Source organism: Patagioenas fasciata, chromosome 2 (genome assembly GCF_037038585.1).
Source record: "Patagioenas fasciata isolate bPatFas1 chromosome 2, bPatFas1.hap1, whole genome shotgun sequence".
NCBI lineage: Eukaryota > Metazoa > Chordata > Aves > Columbiformes > Columbidae > Patagioenas > Patagioenas fasciata.
Window position 1 is genome coordinate 56,619,144 of NC_092521.1, and position 16,804 is coordinate 56,635,947.

At 42.6% G+C, this 16,804-nt stretch overlaps 1 protein-coding gene across 3 annotated transcripts; it reads left to right on the forward strand.

Annotated features, from left to right (window-relative positions):
* The first annotated feature begins 1,062 nt into the window (after positions 1-1,062).
* PRELID3A (PRELI domain containing 3A) lies at positions 1,063-16,025 on the forward strand. 3 transcript variants are annotated; one of them, XM_071804270.1, is made up of 6 exons: positions 1,063-1,294; positions 3,999-4,167; positions 4,586-4,675; positions 5,436-5,506; positions 5,601-5,703; positions 7,524-11,317. In XM_071804270.1, exons 1-6 carry the CDS (start codon positions 1,263-1,265, stop codon positions 7,575-7,577), a joined length of 519 nt encoding a protein of 172 aa, XP_071660371.1. In that variant the 5' UTR covers positions 1,063-1,262; the 3' UTR covers positions 7,578-11,317. The 3 variants fall into 3 exon arrangements, with proteins under 3 accessions (XP_071660371.1, XP_065686200.1, XP_065686199.1); XM_065830128.2 differs by lacking the exon at positions 7,524-11,317 and adding an exon at positions 15,360-16,025 and having other exon boundaries at positions 1,064-1,294; XM_065830127.2 differs by lacking the exon at positions 7,524-11,317 and adding an exon at positions 11,330-15,558 and having other exon boundaries at positions 1,065-1,294.
* The last annotated feature ends 779 nt before the right edge of the window (positions 16,026-16,804 follow it).

Here is a 16,804-nt window from a genome sequence, read left to right on the forward strand (position 1 = left end):
GGGGGACGGATCTCCCATGGCGTTGCCGTTTTATCCTGCGGGAATGTTCAACAAAGCCTGGTGGAAAATGAGAAACCTTGTCTCCTTTTTTTTTTTTTTCCATAGATAGTGCATTTTATATCGAGACGTTCACTATAAAATTACTTCTGAATTACGGCGTTTGGCAGCATCATTTTGCACGCATCAGAAACAGTGTGGCCAGCAGGACCAGGGCAGTGATCGACCCCCTGTTCTCAGCACTGCTGAGGCCACATCGCGAATCCTGTGTTCAGTTTTGGGCCCCTCACTACAGGAAAGACATTGAGGTGCTGGAGAGAGTTCAGAGAAGGGCAACAAAGATGGCGAGTGGTCTGGAGCACAAGTCTGATGAGGAGCAGCTGAGCGAGCTGGGGCTGCTTAGCCTGGAGAAAAGGAGGCTGAGGGGAGACCTTACCGCTCTCTACAACTACCTGAAAGGAGGTTGTAGCATGGAGGGGGGTGGTCTCCCGAGTAGCAAGTTAGTAAGACAGGAAGAAATGGCCTCAAGTTGTGCCAGTTCAGATTGGGTATTAGGAAAAAATTTCTTCATGGAAAGCATTGTCAAGCATTGGAACAGGCTGCCCGGGGAAGAGATTGAGTCACCATCACTGGGGGTGTTTAAAAGACACATAGACAAGGTTCTTGGGGACATAATTTATTACCAGAGTTAGGTTATGGTTGGATGCAACGATCTTGAGGGTTTCTTCCAACCACAATGATTCTATGGTTCTGTGATCATTTCACTCCTAGGCGCAGCAATGCACACACTACACCTGGCTGTATATTACACCCACAACCGCTAGCACGTTGAAAGCAAAACTCCAACGCAAGTAATTCGCGACGCGGGGGGTTCGCAGGGGGGGGGATCGGTTCGTTCCTGGTAATACGGGGCTGCTTTTTTTCAGGCTGCACGTTTCCAGAGCGAACCGAAGCCGAGCAGCCCATCGAGATCCCGCAGGCGACTGGGTCTGCCCTCCCTGCTGCCGGCAGAGCGTGCGGGCCAACGGCGGCGGTACCGGGTGCGCATGCGCGATGCCGCTTCTCCAGGGCCGGGCGGTACCAGGCGGTGACGGCGGTGCATATGACGCAGAGCCGGCCGGGCACGGCCAGTGCCGGCACCCGGAGCTCCGCCCCCGCCGTTGCTCTCGCTCGCCGACCTGCTTGCGGCTGTCAGACGCCGCCGCGCTCGGGTGCCGCTGCCCGCCCGCCTTCCCACCGGCCCTGAGAAGAGACGGAGAGCGGCCATGAAGATCTGGAGCTCGGAGCATGTGTTCGGGTGAGGGGCGCGGGGGGCAGGGCTGCGGGGTGGCGGGGCCCCCGGGCGTTGAACGGCGACCCCGCTCCTTCTTTCCCCCGGCCGCGCGGGCGGGCCGCCGCTCCGGCGCCTCGCCGGGCCGGGCCGGGCCGTGCGGGGGAAGCCGGGCACTGCCAGGGCGGAAATGGGAAATTCGGCGGGGGCGATCGGAGGAGGGAGGCTGGCAGTGGCGGTGGCTCCCGAGCGGCTGTGCCGGCACGAAGGGTCGCCCGGCAGGCGGGGACAGGGAGGGGGCACCGGCTTCTGGCGGCGCTGAGGGGTGGGCTGGGGCCGGGACCGGCGGTGCGTCTGCTCCCACCGCTGCGGAGCCTGCAGCGTCGTCGGGTTTTTCCTGCGCTCTCGGACCCCGGGCGGGGATCTCTCCCATCTCCTGCCGCTTTCGGCGGGAAATACCATTCCAACGGGGCTGTGGTGGAGGTGGCCCGGCAGCGTAATCGCTTGATGAGATGTGGGTATTTAAGGAAAAATAACTTTCACACACTAAAAAAAAAACCAAACAATCCCAAACTACTGACGTACTTGATGATCTATTCCAAGAGGTATGGACAGAGTATGTGTCTTACCTTAGCCGTCAGATACTCTCACGGAGATGCCTTGCAGACAGCATATGTGATAGCTGAGTAAATTTTCTGACCATTAGTCCTTTCTTGCATTTCCTGCATTTTGCACATTGTTCTGGTCCTCCAATTGCACTTTTCTGTAACAAGGGAACAACAGGCAAAAGTATCAACAGGTATATAACGATCTGCACTGGGGACCTGGTATGGAGGACACAGGAGTTCCAGTGCAACTCTTAAAATGCCACAGGTAACTCACCTGCTGCAGGTCTCTTGAAAATCCTGAAACCTGAAGAGCGTCAGGGATGACAGTTCTTAAAATATTTACAAAATATCCCAGATATGCAATTTTAAAGTTCTTTAATTTCATTAACACAACTGACATAGGTATTAAGTGTTCAGCTTAACATTACTCTGGTATAAGTAAACGGTAGCTTCTAATATGAAATGGCAAGCAGAGGCTAGTAAAGGCTGCTTGTGTATGACATAACTTCTGAGTTTGAGATGAATAAGTGTCACCTGGAAAACACAAAATCAATTTTTATTTGGCATTTTCTCATCAGGATATGTATTGGAACACTCCCATATTACAGTGTAATGTATGCAGGTGTTGATTGTTCAAAGCAACTAAACTGAACTGTCTACAGGGGTTAATAAAATAAAGTTTAGGTGTTTATAAAATGCTGTTATAGCTTATCAGATCTCTAACCCTTAAAATCCCTCAAGGACACGTAACAGAAATTTGATGTTTTTCAATTTATATATCTTCTGTTGATGATGGTGTATAGTTACTGCAGATAACAAGGAATAGTTCTCCAGTTCCCCTTCTGATGCAGGAACTGAAGGCTCTGTTTTTCCTGCTGGCGCTAATAAAGCTGAAAGACCTTTTCTTAGTCTTCTTGTTGGAAAAATAACTTCCTTTTCCAAGCTTCTGTTTGTTCTTGTGGTGGTGTACTGTTGATTCTCTTCTGTACCGGTCTATTTTAAGATTAAAAGTAGGGTTCTTAGAAATCAACTCTTACATACAAGTTGGCACCCCTAAGCCTTCTTAAGTTAGATATCAATAGCTGAATTTTTAAAGGTACCTTTTAAGATTATAAACTTTTCATTTGAGATCTGTTGGTTATGCTGAATATAGAAATCATTGCTTAGGGACAGAAGTTCAATATTGGATCATGTCCATGATTTCTCTAGCCCCTTCTTTCAAAAGAAGAAATACGAAGTCCCACAACATGAGCCATGTGGACAGCCTGGCCTCCAGGAGTGGGTCTGCTCTGATCTCTGGAGTTTGAGAGTATCAAAACTTGTCTCATAAAAACAGTTCTGTATTGAGAAAAGTATCCATAAATGTAATTCATGCTAACACGTTTCTGAGAGCAGTAGTACAGGTACAGACTGCACCTATCATATCAACAGTGAGCTGGTACGGTTTCTGAAAATCTGTTTCTTTATTTTGAACTTCCTTATTTTTTTTAGTTGAATTGACTTACACTTTGTTTTTTTGCTGTAGGAGGAAACAAAAGCTAATGATTTCTTCTTTAGTTTATTTGGTGTGCTTAGAATTATAGAAGAATTTATGTGGACTTCTACAGGTCATGAAGTCTAGCTGCCTTCTCAAAGCAGGGTTAACTTAAATGTTAGGTCAGGTTGCTTTTCCAGTTGAGTTCTGAAATGAATCTCAACGATCTTTGTGGACAGCTATCCTGTCATTGTGGGGTTTTTGCACAGCTAATTGGAATGTCACTTGCAACAATTCATGACTCTTGCCTCTTGCCCTCATTTCTGTTAGTCTTGGGTTAATAATTCCTTTCTTCACTCTGGAGAAAAGAATATTTTCTTTTTCTGTTTGTGTGTTGATACTGTCTTATTGCCTTTCCAAGCATCGTTGTATTCTGAAGGGACTTTTGGAAGCTGTGAAGTTACAGCATGTGTCATATTACACAAACTAGATCCCTGTTTTACAGGGTGTTTCAGAAAGATGGACCCAGTGTCAAAGATACGGTGATTTCAAATTGTGCCCATCTCTTTGAAACACCCTGTAGTGTTATCTGAATACTTCCAGTTAGATACAAAATAGTTGCAAATATTGTCTCCTCTTCTTTTTACAGACACCCCTGGGATACAGTGATCAAAGCTGCTATGAGAAAGTACCCCAACCCAATGAATCCCAGTGTGGTAGGAGTAGATGTCCTCGACAGAAGCCTTGATAACCAGGGGAGGTTGCACAGTCACCGTCTCCTCAGCACAGAGTGGGGATTGCCGAGTATCGTAAAGGCGGTACGCTTTTACAGGCTTAATGGTTTACTAAGGGTGTGATGCAGTTTGATGTCATCATCTGAATTTGAGCTGAATTCAAAGTAAAAGCTTAATTTATAGGAAATATCATCCACAGATATAACATAAGCTGCAATTAGTGTACTTAGTAGTGAGAATATGTTGTAGGCTTCAATATGTTTATAGTGTGTGTATGCCTACACATACCTTCCAGACTGGTCTGTGTCATGCTATATGGCTGACACAACCTACCAGGATGTAGTCTTCCCACTGATCACAGCATTGTGGTATTTATTAATTACTTTGTAGTTATCCGGGGTCACTAAGAACTTGACATTTATGCATTTCTCCTTTTTTTTTTTTTTTTATTTTAGTACTTAATTTTAAAAATTTGTACTTTCTTTTGTTTCTTCACTTCTAGATTTTAGGAACAAGTAGAACCCTGACTTACATTGCAGAACATTCTGTGGTGGATCCAGTGGAAAAAAAGATGGAGCTTTGCTCAACGAATGTGAGTGGTAGCTAAAGAAATTTCTGGTAATTAGTTCTGGAGATTAGATGTTTTGCTCTTAGTATTTAGATTAGAGATGTATTTGTATCTTTGATTGGGAGGCAGCAATGTTCACATCTTAGTTTTTTTTTTCCTCCTTCTTTCCACAAATAGGAAACTTAAGTACTTAGGAGTCAAACATTTGTGATTTTTAATGTACAATTATTTCTCAGAATGTGTGTAGAATAGTTTGACTTCTAGATGAATAGCTTGTTCTACATTACACTGCCATTTGCAGCAGAAGTTTTCATGTGAAATGCCTTTTTTTTTCTCAAAATGTGAATGAAGTATTATGCTGTATTTTGGTATCCTAGGAACTTGTAACTGTCAGATTTAAAGTGAAGTTGTCTGTAGGAGAGCCCTACCTCTGTACAGAGACATTGTCTTTCCTGAATATTAATTTTCTGTATAGTCCAAACAGTTATGGTGGTCTTGGTCTTGAAGAGCCTCTCTGAATCGCATGCCATAAGTCAGGGAAAATTAATGGAAAGCTGTGCTTTGTACCGTGAATGGCAACTTTGATATAATTAGATCTAGGATATGAGCTGATGTATCACCCTTTATAGGTCTTTTTATTGAATGTGGTTTGAGTTTATATTCTGTGTACACTGCTTTGCCTCTGACATTAAATTGAGCGTTCTACTCTTGAGTAGTGGTTTTGGTGACAAAAAACGAAAGGTGGGAAGTGAGGATTTCAGCTTTTTGTTGTTTTCTTTCTAAGATTACTCTCACAAACTTGGTGTCTGTTGATGAGAGATTGGTTTATACACCTCATCCTGAAAACCCTGAAAAGTAAGTAAAGATATTTGTGTGCTTCTTTGTGTATAGGAGACATTATGTTAGTCCAGTTCAGTTTAGACATTAACTTTTCTTTGTTCTCTTCTAGAACTGTTCTAACTCAAGAAGCAATTATTACTGTTAAAGGCATTAGCTTGAGCAGTTATCTGGAAAGCTTAATGGCAAACACAATATCTTCTAATGCCAGAAAGGTACATCTTTATTCTGTTTTCTCTCTTTCTCCCCACCACCTTTCTTTTTGTTGAAATAGTAACTGTCTGTCACGTGCTGAATACTGTATTTAATTTCTCTAAACATTGTGCATGGAGTTTCAACTGATTTCTTTTTTTTCAGACCCCAGCAAGTAGAATATAATTTCCCAAAGTATGAAGAGGTTTCACTACTTCATCTTTGTTTTTCAGCTAGAATTGCACAGCAGAGCAAACTGCTCTGTGGATGCTGCAGTTATCTGTAGCAGAAACATATTGTTAATTATTAGTTGATTTTTGGTTTGTTTTGTTGTTTTTTGTTTTTTCCCAGAGCACCTTTTAAAACACTACCCTCCTATTTCCAGGAGGTAGTGCTAGTAGTGAACATAGCTTCCTTTTCAGACTTCAGAATCTGGATTTAGCAGTCAGTGCTAGCGTATTTTCTGTGCTGCTTTGTCAGTTGTTCCAGTTCCCTATCCATTATTGAGCTGTCTCCTTGCCTTTGGCTGAAAGTAATGTAGTGTAAGCAGAGGCACGATCTTTGAAGAGGTGAAACTATGCTGACTTTTGTAGGTAACACTACACCGACTCCTCTGTCTTGTGCTTGCTTTTCCTACTTGGCTTGCAGCCATGGAGCTGCACTTGAGCACAGGCAGAGCTATGGGAGTCCTTATTCTTAGGCACTTTGTCCTATGCTTCTTCAGAGAAGGTGGAAAAGAAATGGAGTTGCTGGAGAAGCACAGGCATCACTGCCAAACAGTAGGGTGAGCGCCCCTGCAATTTGAGTTTGTGCTCTGCGCTGCTGGAGACGTTCAGCGCTGTGGGAATCTGGCCCAGGTAACTCCTGCTATGCCAGAGAGCCTGTGTTTTGGTCAGGCCTTGGTCCTTGTGGGAGAAGGTGCTTGACTAAGGTAGTGTAAGCCAACTTGAGAGGGAATATTGACCAACTAGATCAGAGAAGAGGGGGCTTCCTTTTCTTCCCTTCTGTGCGCTTCTCCAAAAATGAGAGGAAAACAGGCTAAAATCAGGGGATGGAGAAGGAGTGATAGGTAATTTCTAGACACTGAAGAGTAGCTTTAGCTGAGTGCACCCTGTGTTTGTTTGAAAGTCATAAAAGGGATGTATTTCAGTTAAATTACAATTCTATTCTGACCAATTTTCCATTTAAAAGTCTATGTGGGGTACAAATTCTTGAAAGAGAAGTCCAAATCTGGCTCACAACCAGACTTCAGTCTGACTCAGAGGTAGCAAAGCACCAGCTAGTTGGAATGACCAGATCAACTGGGCACACTTAAAAGTGCTGACTGAGTTCCTCTTGTGGTGCCTGTCACATTTGCATGTCTCTATTGAGCTTGGAGAAAGAGCGTAAATATTTCTTGGTGCCTCTTCAGTTGTTGCCTGTGTGGGAACTCTGTTTCTTTTAAAGATTGTTCTTCTGCCATTTTCAAGGAATGCACTGGCTCACAAGCTTCTTGCAAATCAAAAAGACTTTCTTGACCTGTGTGTTTCACTGAAGAGTCTCTTCAGAAGTTTTGAGCTTGGCAGGAATTTGTATTTGCTGTTACCAGCCCTTTGTTTGCTAGCCAGTAATCTACTCTGCTGTTACAAGTTCTTCTTGCATGCTGTGCTGTGCTTCTGTGCTCTTAGCACCCCTCCTAGACTTCATTGAAGTCGCTGAAAAATGTGTTGTTGTTCTGAAGAAGTAGGAATTAAGTATTGAGATTTAGCTCTGAGGCAAAGGTGGCAGATGACACATTATTACTTTTAATGACAATGGGAAAATCATTTGCCATGTGTTGTAAATCTTTTTTGTGTTACTCCAGGGGTGGGATGCTATTGAGTGGATAATTCAAAATTCTGAAAGCGCTCTAAGCTAGCAGTTCTCCACATCTGCAGTTTGTACTAACTAGTGGTAATGCCAGCATTCTTCTTCTTGGTACAGCATTTCAGCTTCCTAGCAAATATGTGCATGGATTGTTGTCATGTGAATTTCATAAATTAACCTGCATGTATGTTTTATATACATTGCAAACAGGAATGGCAAACATGTTCATTACACTGCAGTTGCAGACAGTGGGAGTAGGTCAGATCTGGACTGTGTCAGTTAACCTGTGCTTATGTCATTGCACAATCAACTTGCTGCAGCCATGTCTTGTGCCACTCAGTATTTCTTATGGCTTGAAAGTTGAACAATGACTGTGGATAACTAGGCATGTGGATGAGTCCCTCCACCAAGTGTTCCATCTGCTCCTAGTTTCTGTCATTTCAGTATGTAAAACTGGTACCCGAAAGAAATTAATAAATTCATTAGTGGCTGGAATTGGCATTATAAAAATGAAAGAGAATTGTATTTTTAGGATATAAAACTGATTTATTGAAACAGATTACCTAACAAGGGTAATCTTTTGCATAGTGAATTGTATTTGCTTTTCTTACGCCTGAGGAATATTGTTGCCCTCCTGTGAACTTCTGTGGGAATCTGTACAAAGCTTGAAGCTGTCAGAATGCCAGACTGTTTGTGTTTTTTGTTGTTCTTGTAGTTATATTCTTTTCGGTAGTGACGTGTCCCTTAAGTGATGTAACTATGAAAAAAATCTGACTTCAAGGTGGAGAGAACGGTGTGTACTTGCCTCTGTGATACCTCTGTGCAGATTGTTTTCCTTCCACTAGTCAGTGTAGCCTCTGTCATTCCTGTATTGGCTTATGCTTCAACTAATAAGATTCTTTTAAAAAAGAAAAAAATTAATTATGCTGCTTCTACTGGTAAAATTGTACAGGTTTTTAACAGTGCTTACTTTGAGATCAGTGTATGCCATGAGTTTGTTTTTACATTCTCATTCCACTAAGCTTTTATGGCTGTTTTTCTGGAAAACATCAACTACAAAGGCTCAGCATTTATCAGTCACTTAAACTCTACCAACAAGTCTTCGTATGCAGCATTTGGTCTGTCAAACATGTCATACTGCTAACATATGCAATAAAGACTAATATAATATGCATGCTTGGTTATGAATGTGCTTGCTTAATGACTTACTACAGAATCTGTACAATATGAAACTTTATAGACCAATCCTCTGTCAGATTATTTTTTGGTAACTGGGTAGTCGTACAGTACTTGGAGGCTTTGCATCTGATTAAGATTTTATAACTTAATTTCCTGTGCAGAATATTGCTGAAATCTTCCTTACTGTTACCACGAGTTTCTTCTTAGCTGCAAAGTATAGCACATAGTGTATGCAGGTCTAAGGAAATGTGCAGACCTGTGTAGTCTCAAAAGCTGAAGGAGATATCTTGGTGTTCCAGTTGAATGTCATGGATTTTTTTTTTCTTTGTTATTTATCTTATCAACAAATTCATCAACTAAAACACTATGACCTGCTTGCTTTGTAGTCAGGACCTGGAAAGAATCTCAGCAGTTTCCTGCTGAGCATTTTCTAGGTCAAAGGTGTTTGACTTTCTGACAAGTCTTCATTGTGCAATTAGACAAATACAACATCTAAGATGTTACAGTCTTTAGTCAGTTCTCTGTGCCTGTGTCACTGAAGAGAGGACATTTTAACCTGACTTTTAAATATCCAAATGCATGCTTACTGAAAGATGATCCTCCCCTCTCTCCCCCCACTTTGTTCCTTGCAGAGCACTCTACTCCATTAATTCATGGCTTGTTACAACTTGTTGCTATGCAATAGCCTACTCCCGTCTGGGTGCTTTTAGCTGTGCTTTGCTGATGTTCCCAGATCTTGCTGAGGATGTAGAGATGATGGAAGGTATCACTTGCTGAAGCATGGCTGATTTGGTGCTCAAATGGAAGGAACACAGAAGTTAAATCATGCTCCTCTAAGGGCTTTTTTCAGCAACCCATACTTAAGTTGGACAGTTTAGATCATGCTTTCTTGAATATTGTCAGTATTTTTTTAAAGGCATGTCTTGAACTAAGTTAATTTAAAGATACTGGTTCTTGAGGTAATTCTGGGTAGGGCTGAATCTCCCTTTCTGAGCTCTGGCCAAGGCTTGAACGCTTTGTTATGATACGTGGATGGCTTTTCTCTGTGTAAGGACTGTCAGGGCAGACTCTGCATTAGTGTTTATGCTGTGAGTCCCTGTAAATATGAAAAACCGGAAGAGAAACAGCCAGCCCGTGACTGAACTTAGTGACGATCTTGGGATAAGTGTGCTTTATTCGTAGTAAAACTTAGTTTCTTTTAAGAGGTTACACTGTACATCCTAGGACTGGGCTTTTAATATTGTTCCAGAGTAATGTTCCTAAACTCCAAAACCAATTCTTCAAGAATATGCATAGGTTTTGGTTTGACTTTTTTGTTTCATTTTGAGGTTTTCAGAGCTGTTTGTAGAGATTCTTGTTCATGCTTAGCGATTCATAAAGGACAACAGCAGGTTCTGGACTCTTCAAGAGCATTTGGTTGGTTGGTTGGTTTCATTTTGTTGTTTGTTTTTTTTTTTTTTCTACTTTATCACCTATAATGCATGCAACAAAAATAGTACATCGGAGTTCAGAACACCTCTGTGTGTGGAGGGGTGTTCCCCCTCCCTTCCTCAGTCTCTGCAGAAGATTTGAACACTGGCACTGGCTCTCTTGAAGACTTAGGACTTTTGGGGGCTCAGACCCTTAATCTCCAGAACCCCTCTAGACTTGGCCAGTGCCACGTGGTTCCCAGTTACTGCTCTCCAGTGTTTGTATTTCTTATTCTTAGTGGGGTAATAGAGGTGAATATCTCTTGGCTTCTCTCTATGTGAAGAAGGGCCAGGTGTTTTTCTGGTTTGATTCCATCTGCTGGTTTTGGCAAAAGCTGTGATTCTGAGATTGTGGAGCTCTAAAATCTTGCACTTTTGTTTAGCTAGAGTGCTTCTCTTTATTGTCTTGGCTTTATTGTGTGGCTGCTTGCTCATCTTATGGTCACTTGGGAGCAGCTGCTGCAGCAGGGTTTTGACATGCTTATTTTATTGGAATCCCCAGTTCTTACTGAAGTATTGGCTGTCAGTGCCTAGCTGTGAGGCATTCGTGTTCTGAGAACTGAACAGAGAAAGACCATACCTTGACATAAAATTGAGAGACTGTAGTCTCTCAATTAAGCCTGTTTTATGTGCTGAAAAGTTGCTCTGCATGAATACAGAACTCGCTGTGAATCCCTCTGTGAATTCTCGCTAGAGATCAAATCAATTAGTTGCTACTTCAAAGAGCACTTGGAAGACTGTCTTTCTTTATTGTGGATCTTCTCAATAACTCTACCTATGTAACTTGGCTAATGAATCTGAGAACAGTATCTAGACTTTGCCATAAATGCCTTGGTGTTCTTCAGGTGGTGGGAGCAGCAAATATAAAACCAGCAATATGCTTACACAAGGGAACCTAACTAGTGGATTAGGCTTTTTGCCTAGGTGCGCTGCTGGGACCTCACACCAATATGGCATTTACTTCTTGCTTATGGGTTAAGCAAATGACTTGGCAGTGAAGTTTCAGTAAGAAGATGCTAACAAAGCACATCAAACCGTGCAGGTCACGGAATTAATTTTAAAACAAGTCTCATGTCTGACAGAGGAAAAAACTATAGAAACATGAACAGTGGTGGTGTATCTGTTCTGATTCTAAATTCCAGTATTTTCCTGGCAGGGTCGGGATGCCCTGGAGTGGGTGATCAGCAAACTAAACACAGAATTGGAGGAGCTGAAGTCAACACGTGAGGGCATGAAACCAGCCATGGCAGCAGCGTCAACAGAAAAATAAAACCAAAAATACCAAGTAACTGGCAGAAAAGTTTTATTCTGCAGACTGCATTGAAGATCTCCCTTCCAAGGCTGATCTGCATAGATTTTATATATTTATACGAATATCGCATCAGCGGAAAAGTAACCTCATCTATCATCTCCGCAGCAGCTCCTGTTGCCTGCTGAAGATTAAATTGACCTCCTGCAGACGCTCTTTTCATTTAAACAATTTATTTTTAACACTGGAAACAAAACAGCACATTTAAAACTGCCTAGATGTGCCTTTTATAACAAAAAGAGAGAGTATGTTATATTTACACCATCTCGTTTTTTCGTACTCAAAACTTGAAAAGAATGCATGTGTGGTATTAAGAATTTTCCACGTGATTGTTTGCTCTGTGAAGGGCTGACTGATAGGTACTAGAGCACTGAATTTTGTCTGTTTTGTAGTCTGATAGTGTTTTATAATCATTTAAAGGGAACTGTCTGAGTCAGAACATGATACTGTAGAATTAGAAATCTATCTAGAGGATGAGCCCGAAAAGATAAAACTTGTGTGGTACTAATTTTTCTTATGTTGTTTAAATGTGCTACCTGAACATGACACAGAGATGTTTTTACTTCTTAAATGTTTATATCCAAACAAAGATAAAGTTTCTATTGATGTTAATAGTCTAATTTTGTGTGTGTGTGTGTGGGGAGAAGGGTATATTAATAATTTATTTTCATATTATTAACTTGCCCTAGTTCCTCCCCTCCCTATGAGGAGAGGAGTAGTGATTCCTGGAAGGTGCTGGAAAATACTTCTCTTATTTATCTTTAAGAAATGTACTTGTAGGCTGCTTGAATGAAGAGACTGTGCTGTTAGGCTGGTCCTTGCTCTTCACATCAAGTCTCAACTGAGGGAGAGACCGACGCAATAACCAGAAGAGTTGAAAAAAGCAGGAAATTTGAAATCGAAAGGGTACAGTTCCATGAACGCATACTTTTCATGGCCTGAACGGAGAAAACAAGAGTACAAGGAAAACAAATGGACTCACCTTTTTGAGTGCTTTCTACTAACTGCTGACTACCAGTGTAACTGAATTTTATCAACACTTTTCCACATCGGTACAAAACGGTTTTAGGATCATTTTAAGTGCTCCTCATTATCTAGAAAAAATACTCCAGTAACTGCAGAAATTGTTTCCTATGAAACATGCAGAATTATGTATTGGTAATAATCTTAGCCTTGTCTGATGTTCACAACATTTTCGTATTTGGTCCAGGTGTAGTACATGTTTCTTAGACAGCCCTCTGTTAGGGCATTTTAACTTATTTTTGGGTGTGCACACGAAGTGAAATAAATGTTGTAAGGATGTTTACTTGTGCAAGTGGCAAGCTTGTGTTTAGGAAGCTGTTAAAGAGCATGAGTAACTTCTAGAAAACTAGAAGAATAAAATCTTGGTCACTCTTTTGATCTGGTAATTTTAAAGTGTCTATAGCTTAAGGGAAATTTCAGCATTTTTTTCTGGTTAGTTTGAAAGTGAACATTAGTTTGGGTGTAACTATCAGTAAATTACATGATCCTAATGAATAAACTTAATTTAAAAAGATGTATATATATTAGTCAAAAGCAATTAAATGAGTGGCTAATAATTACGTTGCTCTTTTTATATGGACCTAGGGCCTTTCTTGTTTTGGAACAGAAACTTAGGGCTTGAAGTCTGATGGCAGTTCCTTTCCAGAAGATACGCTGGGTAGCTTTGTTGTGGGTCAGTTGTGCTTCTCAGAGGAGTGATGCTGCTTCCTGGATAAAGAATGCACATGTTCCAGCTCCTGCTGGGAAGGGGAGTGCAGCTATGGCAGAGCTCTGCAAAGGAAAGGGAGACATGAGTAAGTGTGTGTGCATGTGGAAGCCTGTGCTACAGCGTTTCCGTACATGCCTGCTGGAGATGATGAAAGCATAGCTGTCAAGCAGGGTAGAAATGTCTTTGGAGAGGGTCATGTATTGCTTTGTTTTGAAAAAAGAATTGTCTAAAGGTACTTCTTGCATCAGATTTGAAATCATTGCTTAGTGTTGTCTTGCGTGTAGCACCTTCCAGCACTAGCTGGTGTCCCAGAAGAGTCACCAGAGGCTCCTACCTTCTGTCCAGGGCCGAACTCCTCTGCCATGCCCTAGGGTCTGTACCAGTTATGCATCAGTTTTCTGGATTACTTTCTTTGCACTTTGTTTCCTTCTTCCAGAAACAAAGCCTTACCTGCTTGTGTTGCAGTATCTCCTTTCAGTTTCATTCGCTGCTGTAGGTTTTGGGCTGCTCGCTCTCCATGTTTCACGCTGCTTAGGAAGCAGAGAGCTAGATACATTTGCCAGTCTCTTTGATGCTCCATGTGCCACGGATCAGCACCTCGTCTGCTTGTGCTTTGTACTCTTCTGCTGTTCTCTAGGCTAAATGGCAGTGGGGAGGCTTCGGCTAAGAAAAAGAGTAATTCTTTTTGTTTTAAAAGGAAGAAATTCTAGAGGCTGGTTCTGTTACCCAGCCGCCTCTCTCTGCTGCCAGACAGTGCTGCTGTTTCTCACCTTGTCTTTGGGGTAAGTGACACTCCTGCACCTCTGGGTTGATTGATCTTCCCGTGGTTGCTCATCTCGCCAGTGCATACAAAGGACCTTGCAGGCTGTGGTCACACTCGGAGCAGGTAGGTTCCAGTGTTTTGCAGATAAACAGATTCTTAATTTCCCATAAGCTTTCCTGGACACTTTCACTCTTCTGCTTTCTGCTCATCTAATTTGCACATGGGACTCCCACCTTTCTTCTCCCTTGACCATGTGAGTCTTCTCCATGGGATCTGTATCTGTATGTTCAGCCCTGCTGTGCATGACACTGGTTTTGAAGCACTCCATTTCCCACTCCAGTTCTGTCACGGTTATAGTCGAGTTGACCTTTTGGGCAAAAAACCCCAACCTGTGTTTGAAATTGCTTCTCTTGGTCTTGTACCCCAGTCCTTCTCTAGGGAAACCCCTCCATCTTTATTTACTGGAAACAGCTCAAAAATATTTCTGAAGTCAGTTTTATGTCACATGCACTGTGTGAGATCTCTGTCAAGGGCAGACAGCCACATGTGAGAGAAAGTGCTGGGCTGTTTGCGAGGGGCAGCTTTTTGGACTGGTGCAGAAACAGCCAGGTATGTAGGAGAAAAAAAGTTTATAAAGCAGAAATGGTGTTAAGTCTATAGGCATTAACTTGGCAGGATGTTGACCAAGCAGAAGCAAGCTCAGCACTTGTAACCATGCTGATCAATGGGTAGCAAGTTCCATTTTGACTAAGAATTCTGCAGAGTTGAAAATAGAAAGTCGAGTTTGGTGTGTTGATGGAGAGAGGTTGTTTGCTGCTGCTGTTCAATCCACTGAGGCTTGCAGTTCAGTGTTGCTCAGCCATTAGGCTGCAATTTGAGGGAAAGGGAGTAGGGGGTGTCTGCGCGCAGGATTTGGTTTAAAGAATTGATTGCCGGCATATCAGGGCTCCAGGCTGGTTACATGTGTGGTTGCTCACCCTGCCCAGTAACAACAGCCGCATCGCACACGCCTGCTGTGGACTGGTGAGGCTGGGGGGAGCTGGTTTCTGACTGAGGTGGAAAACAGAGAGGGAAGCTGGCAGCGCTGGCTCTCAGAGTTTGGCAAACTGGGCACGTGAACTCTTGGCCCTGCCGGATTTTAAGATATTGATGGTACTTGACTTGAGGTAAACTCAGGTTTCTGGTTGGTGTTTATTTTTCATGCTAGTGCAGAACAGGTTCATGTTGGCAACAAAAGGTGTTAACTTTTACAGCAGTATGATCAAATGGTCATGTGGGTCATTGGTTTTGTGTAGACTATCCTTTTTTTTTTCCGACTTGCCCTTGTGCCAGTGTGAGTCCTCCATGTTCCCCTGTACTTCTTACCTATTTTTCCCCACCAGGTCAGCAGATACAACGGGAGAAGGGCTGTATTTCTTGGGAAAAGGGGCAATCCTAGCAAAAGTTGCAGTATTCCTGAAAGACCTGCTCAACGGAAGTAAAGGCGCTGAACTGCAGCACTTAGCATGTATTGGGAACTGACGTATAGTACATATGAGGCATTGATGTATGTGATGATGTAATAAAGTAGCACGAAGATGACCAGTGACATTCCTTGTTGTGACACTTTTCATTTAAACCTTCAGGTGGAGCAGTGGGGAACACCTGTTCTTGCATCATCCTAGATTGTAAGCTGTGAAGGGCAGGACTCTGTGAAGCGTCTATGTACACTATGGTGCTATCTTAAATAAATGCCATCCTCAGGTTAAAAAAAACCCACTCCTGGGTGTAACTCCTGTCATGTAAAATGGGCTGTTGGTTTTCAGAGGAGGCTGAAGAAAAATGCATGTTAGTCTGTGCTGTATCCTGGTACCGGGCTTCCTGGGGTTTGCTGTCAGCCAGGCATCATGCTGGTCAAAAACTCTGCAGGGATCCTCTGCGCCTCAGCTGGAACCTCCCTTTGGGTCTGGCAGCTGCGTCATTTTGCAGTAAAACAGAGTCATCTGAAGTGATTAGCCTTGACTTGTAGGACCTTTTTAACCGAATAAACTGTCTTCTTACCCCATCAAGACTAACTGCCACTGGTCGAAATCCTGCAGGTTCTGGGCCAGCCTTTTGATCGCAGCTCCAGGAGGCAGGTTGTGCTTTCACTATGGATTTGTTCAATGAAAAGGCATTTTGGTGAAGCACAAGTCCTGTCCTCTGAATTTTCCCCACAGCTAAGGTGACTGAGGTATGATTCTCATTTTACTGGAAGGCACCTGCAAATAAATTCATCAGTAATGGTTCCTAATTTGGGGCCTTGCTCTTACACTCTTTCCCTGTCTGACTATTCTACAATTTTGTTTCTAACCTGGTTAAAATCTGCTGCAGCCATGATTCAGGGTTCTAACTGACCAAACTGATGTGGAACATGCCCTTACCAGCTGCACTACAAAATGCTCCTTGGCATCTTTACAGTTAGCTTAAGGACGTGAAAGCAATGCACTGCCATTTTAAATAACTTTTTATTAGTAAAGCGTCAACAAGAACTTGCATTTCAGTACCACATCACATGAAAAGCAGCAGAAGCCAGTTCTATTGCCTTTTCTCTGTTAGAGCCGATGCCCTGGGCATGCCTGAAGCCACACAGACAGGACACGTGCAGCGGCAGCACAGAAGCAGAAGTTCAATGTTCAGAGTTTGTGCTTTAGGCCTGTTGATGTCCAAAAAGTACATTTTCTGTTTGGGATTTTTTTTCCTTTATTAAAGGGAGAGGTTGGGTAGGGAGCTTTAACAGCAGTACAGCTCAAACACGCTCCTCATCGTATCTTGGTTTTGCTCTCTAATTCACAGGTAATGTAGCCAC

Coding starts and splice junctions, on each gene's coding strand:
- PRELID3A (XM_065830127.2), top strand. CDS start 1,263: ATGAAGATCTGGAGCTCGGAGCATGTGTTCGG. Junction 4,676..5,435: donor TGGAGCTTTGCTCAACGAAT/GTGAGTGGTAGC, acceptor TTTCTTTCTAAG/ATTACTCTCACAAACTTGGT. Junction 5,507..5,600: donor CATCCTGAAAACCCTGAAAA/GTAAGTAAAGAT, acceptor GTTCTCTTCTAG/AACTGTTCTAACTCAAGAAG.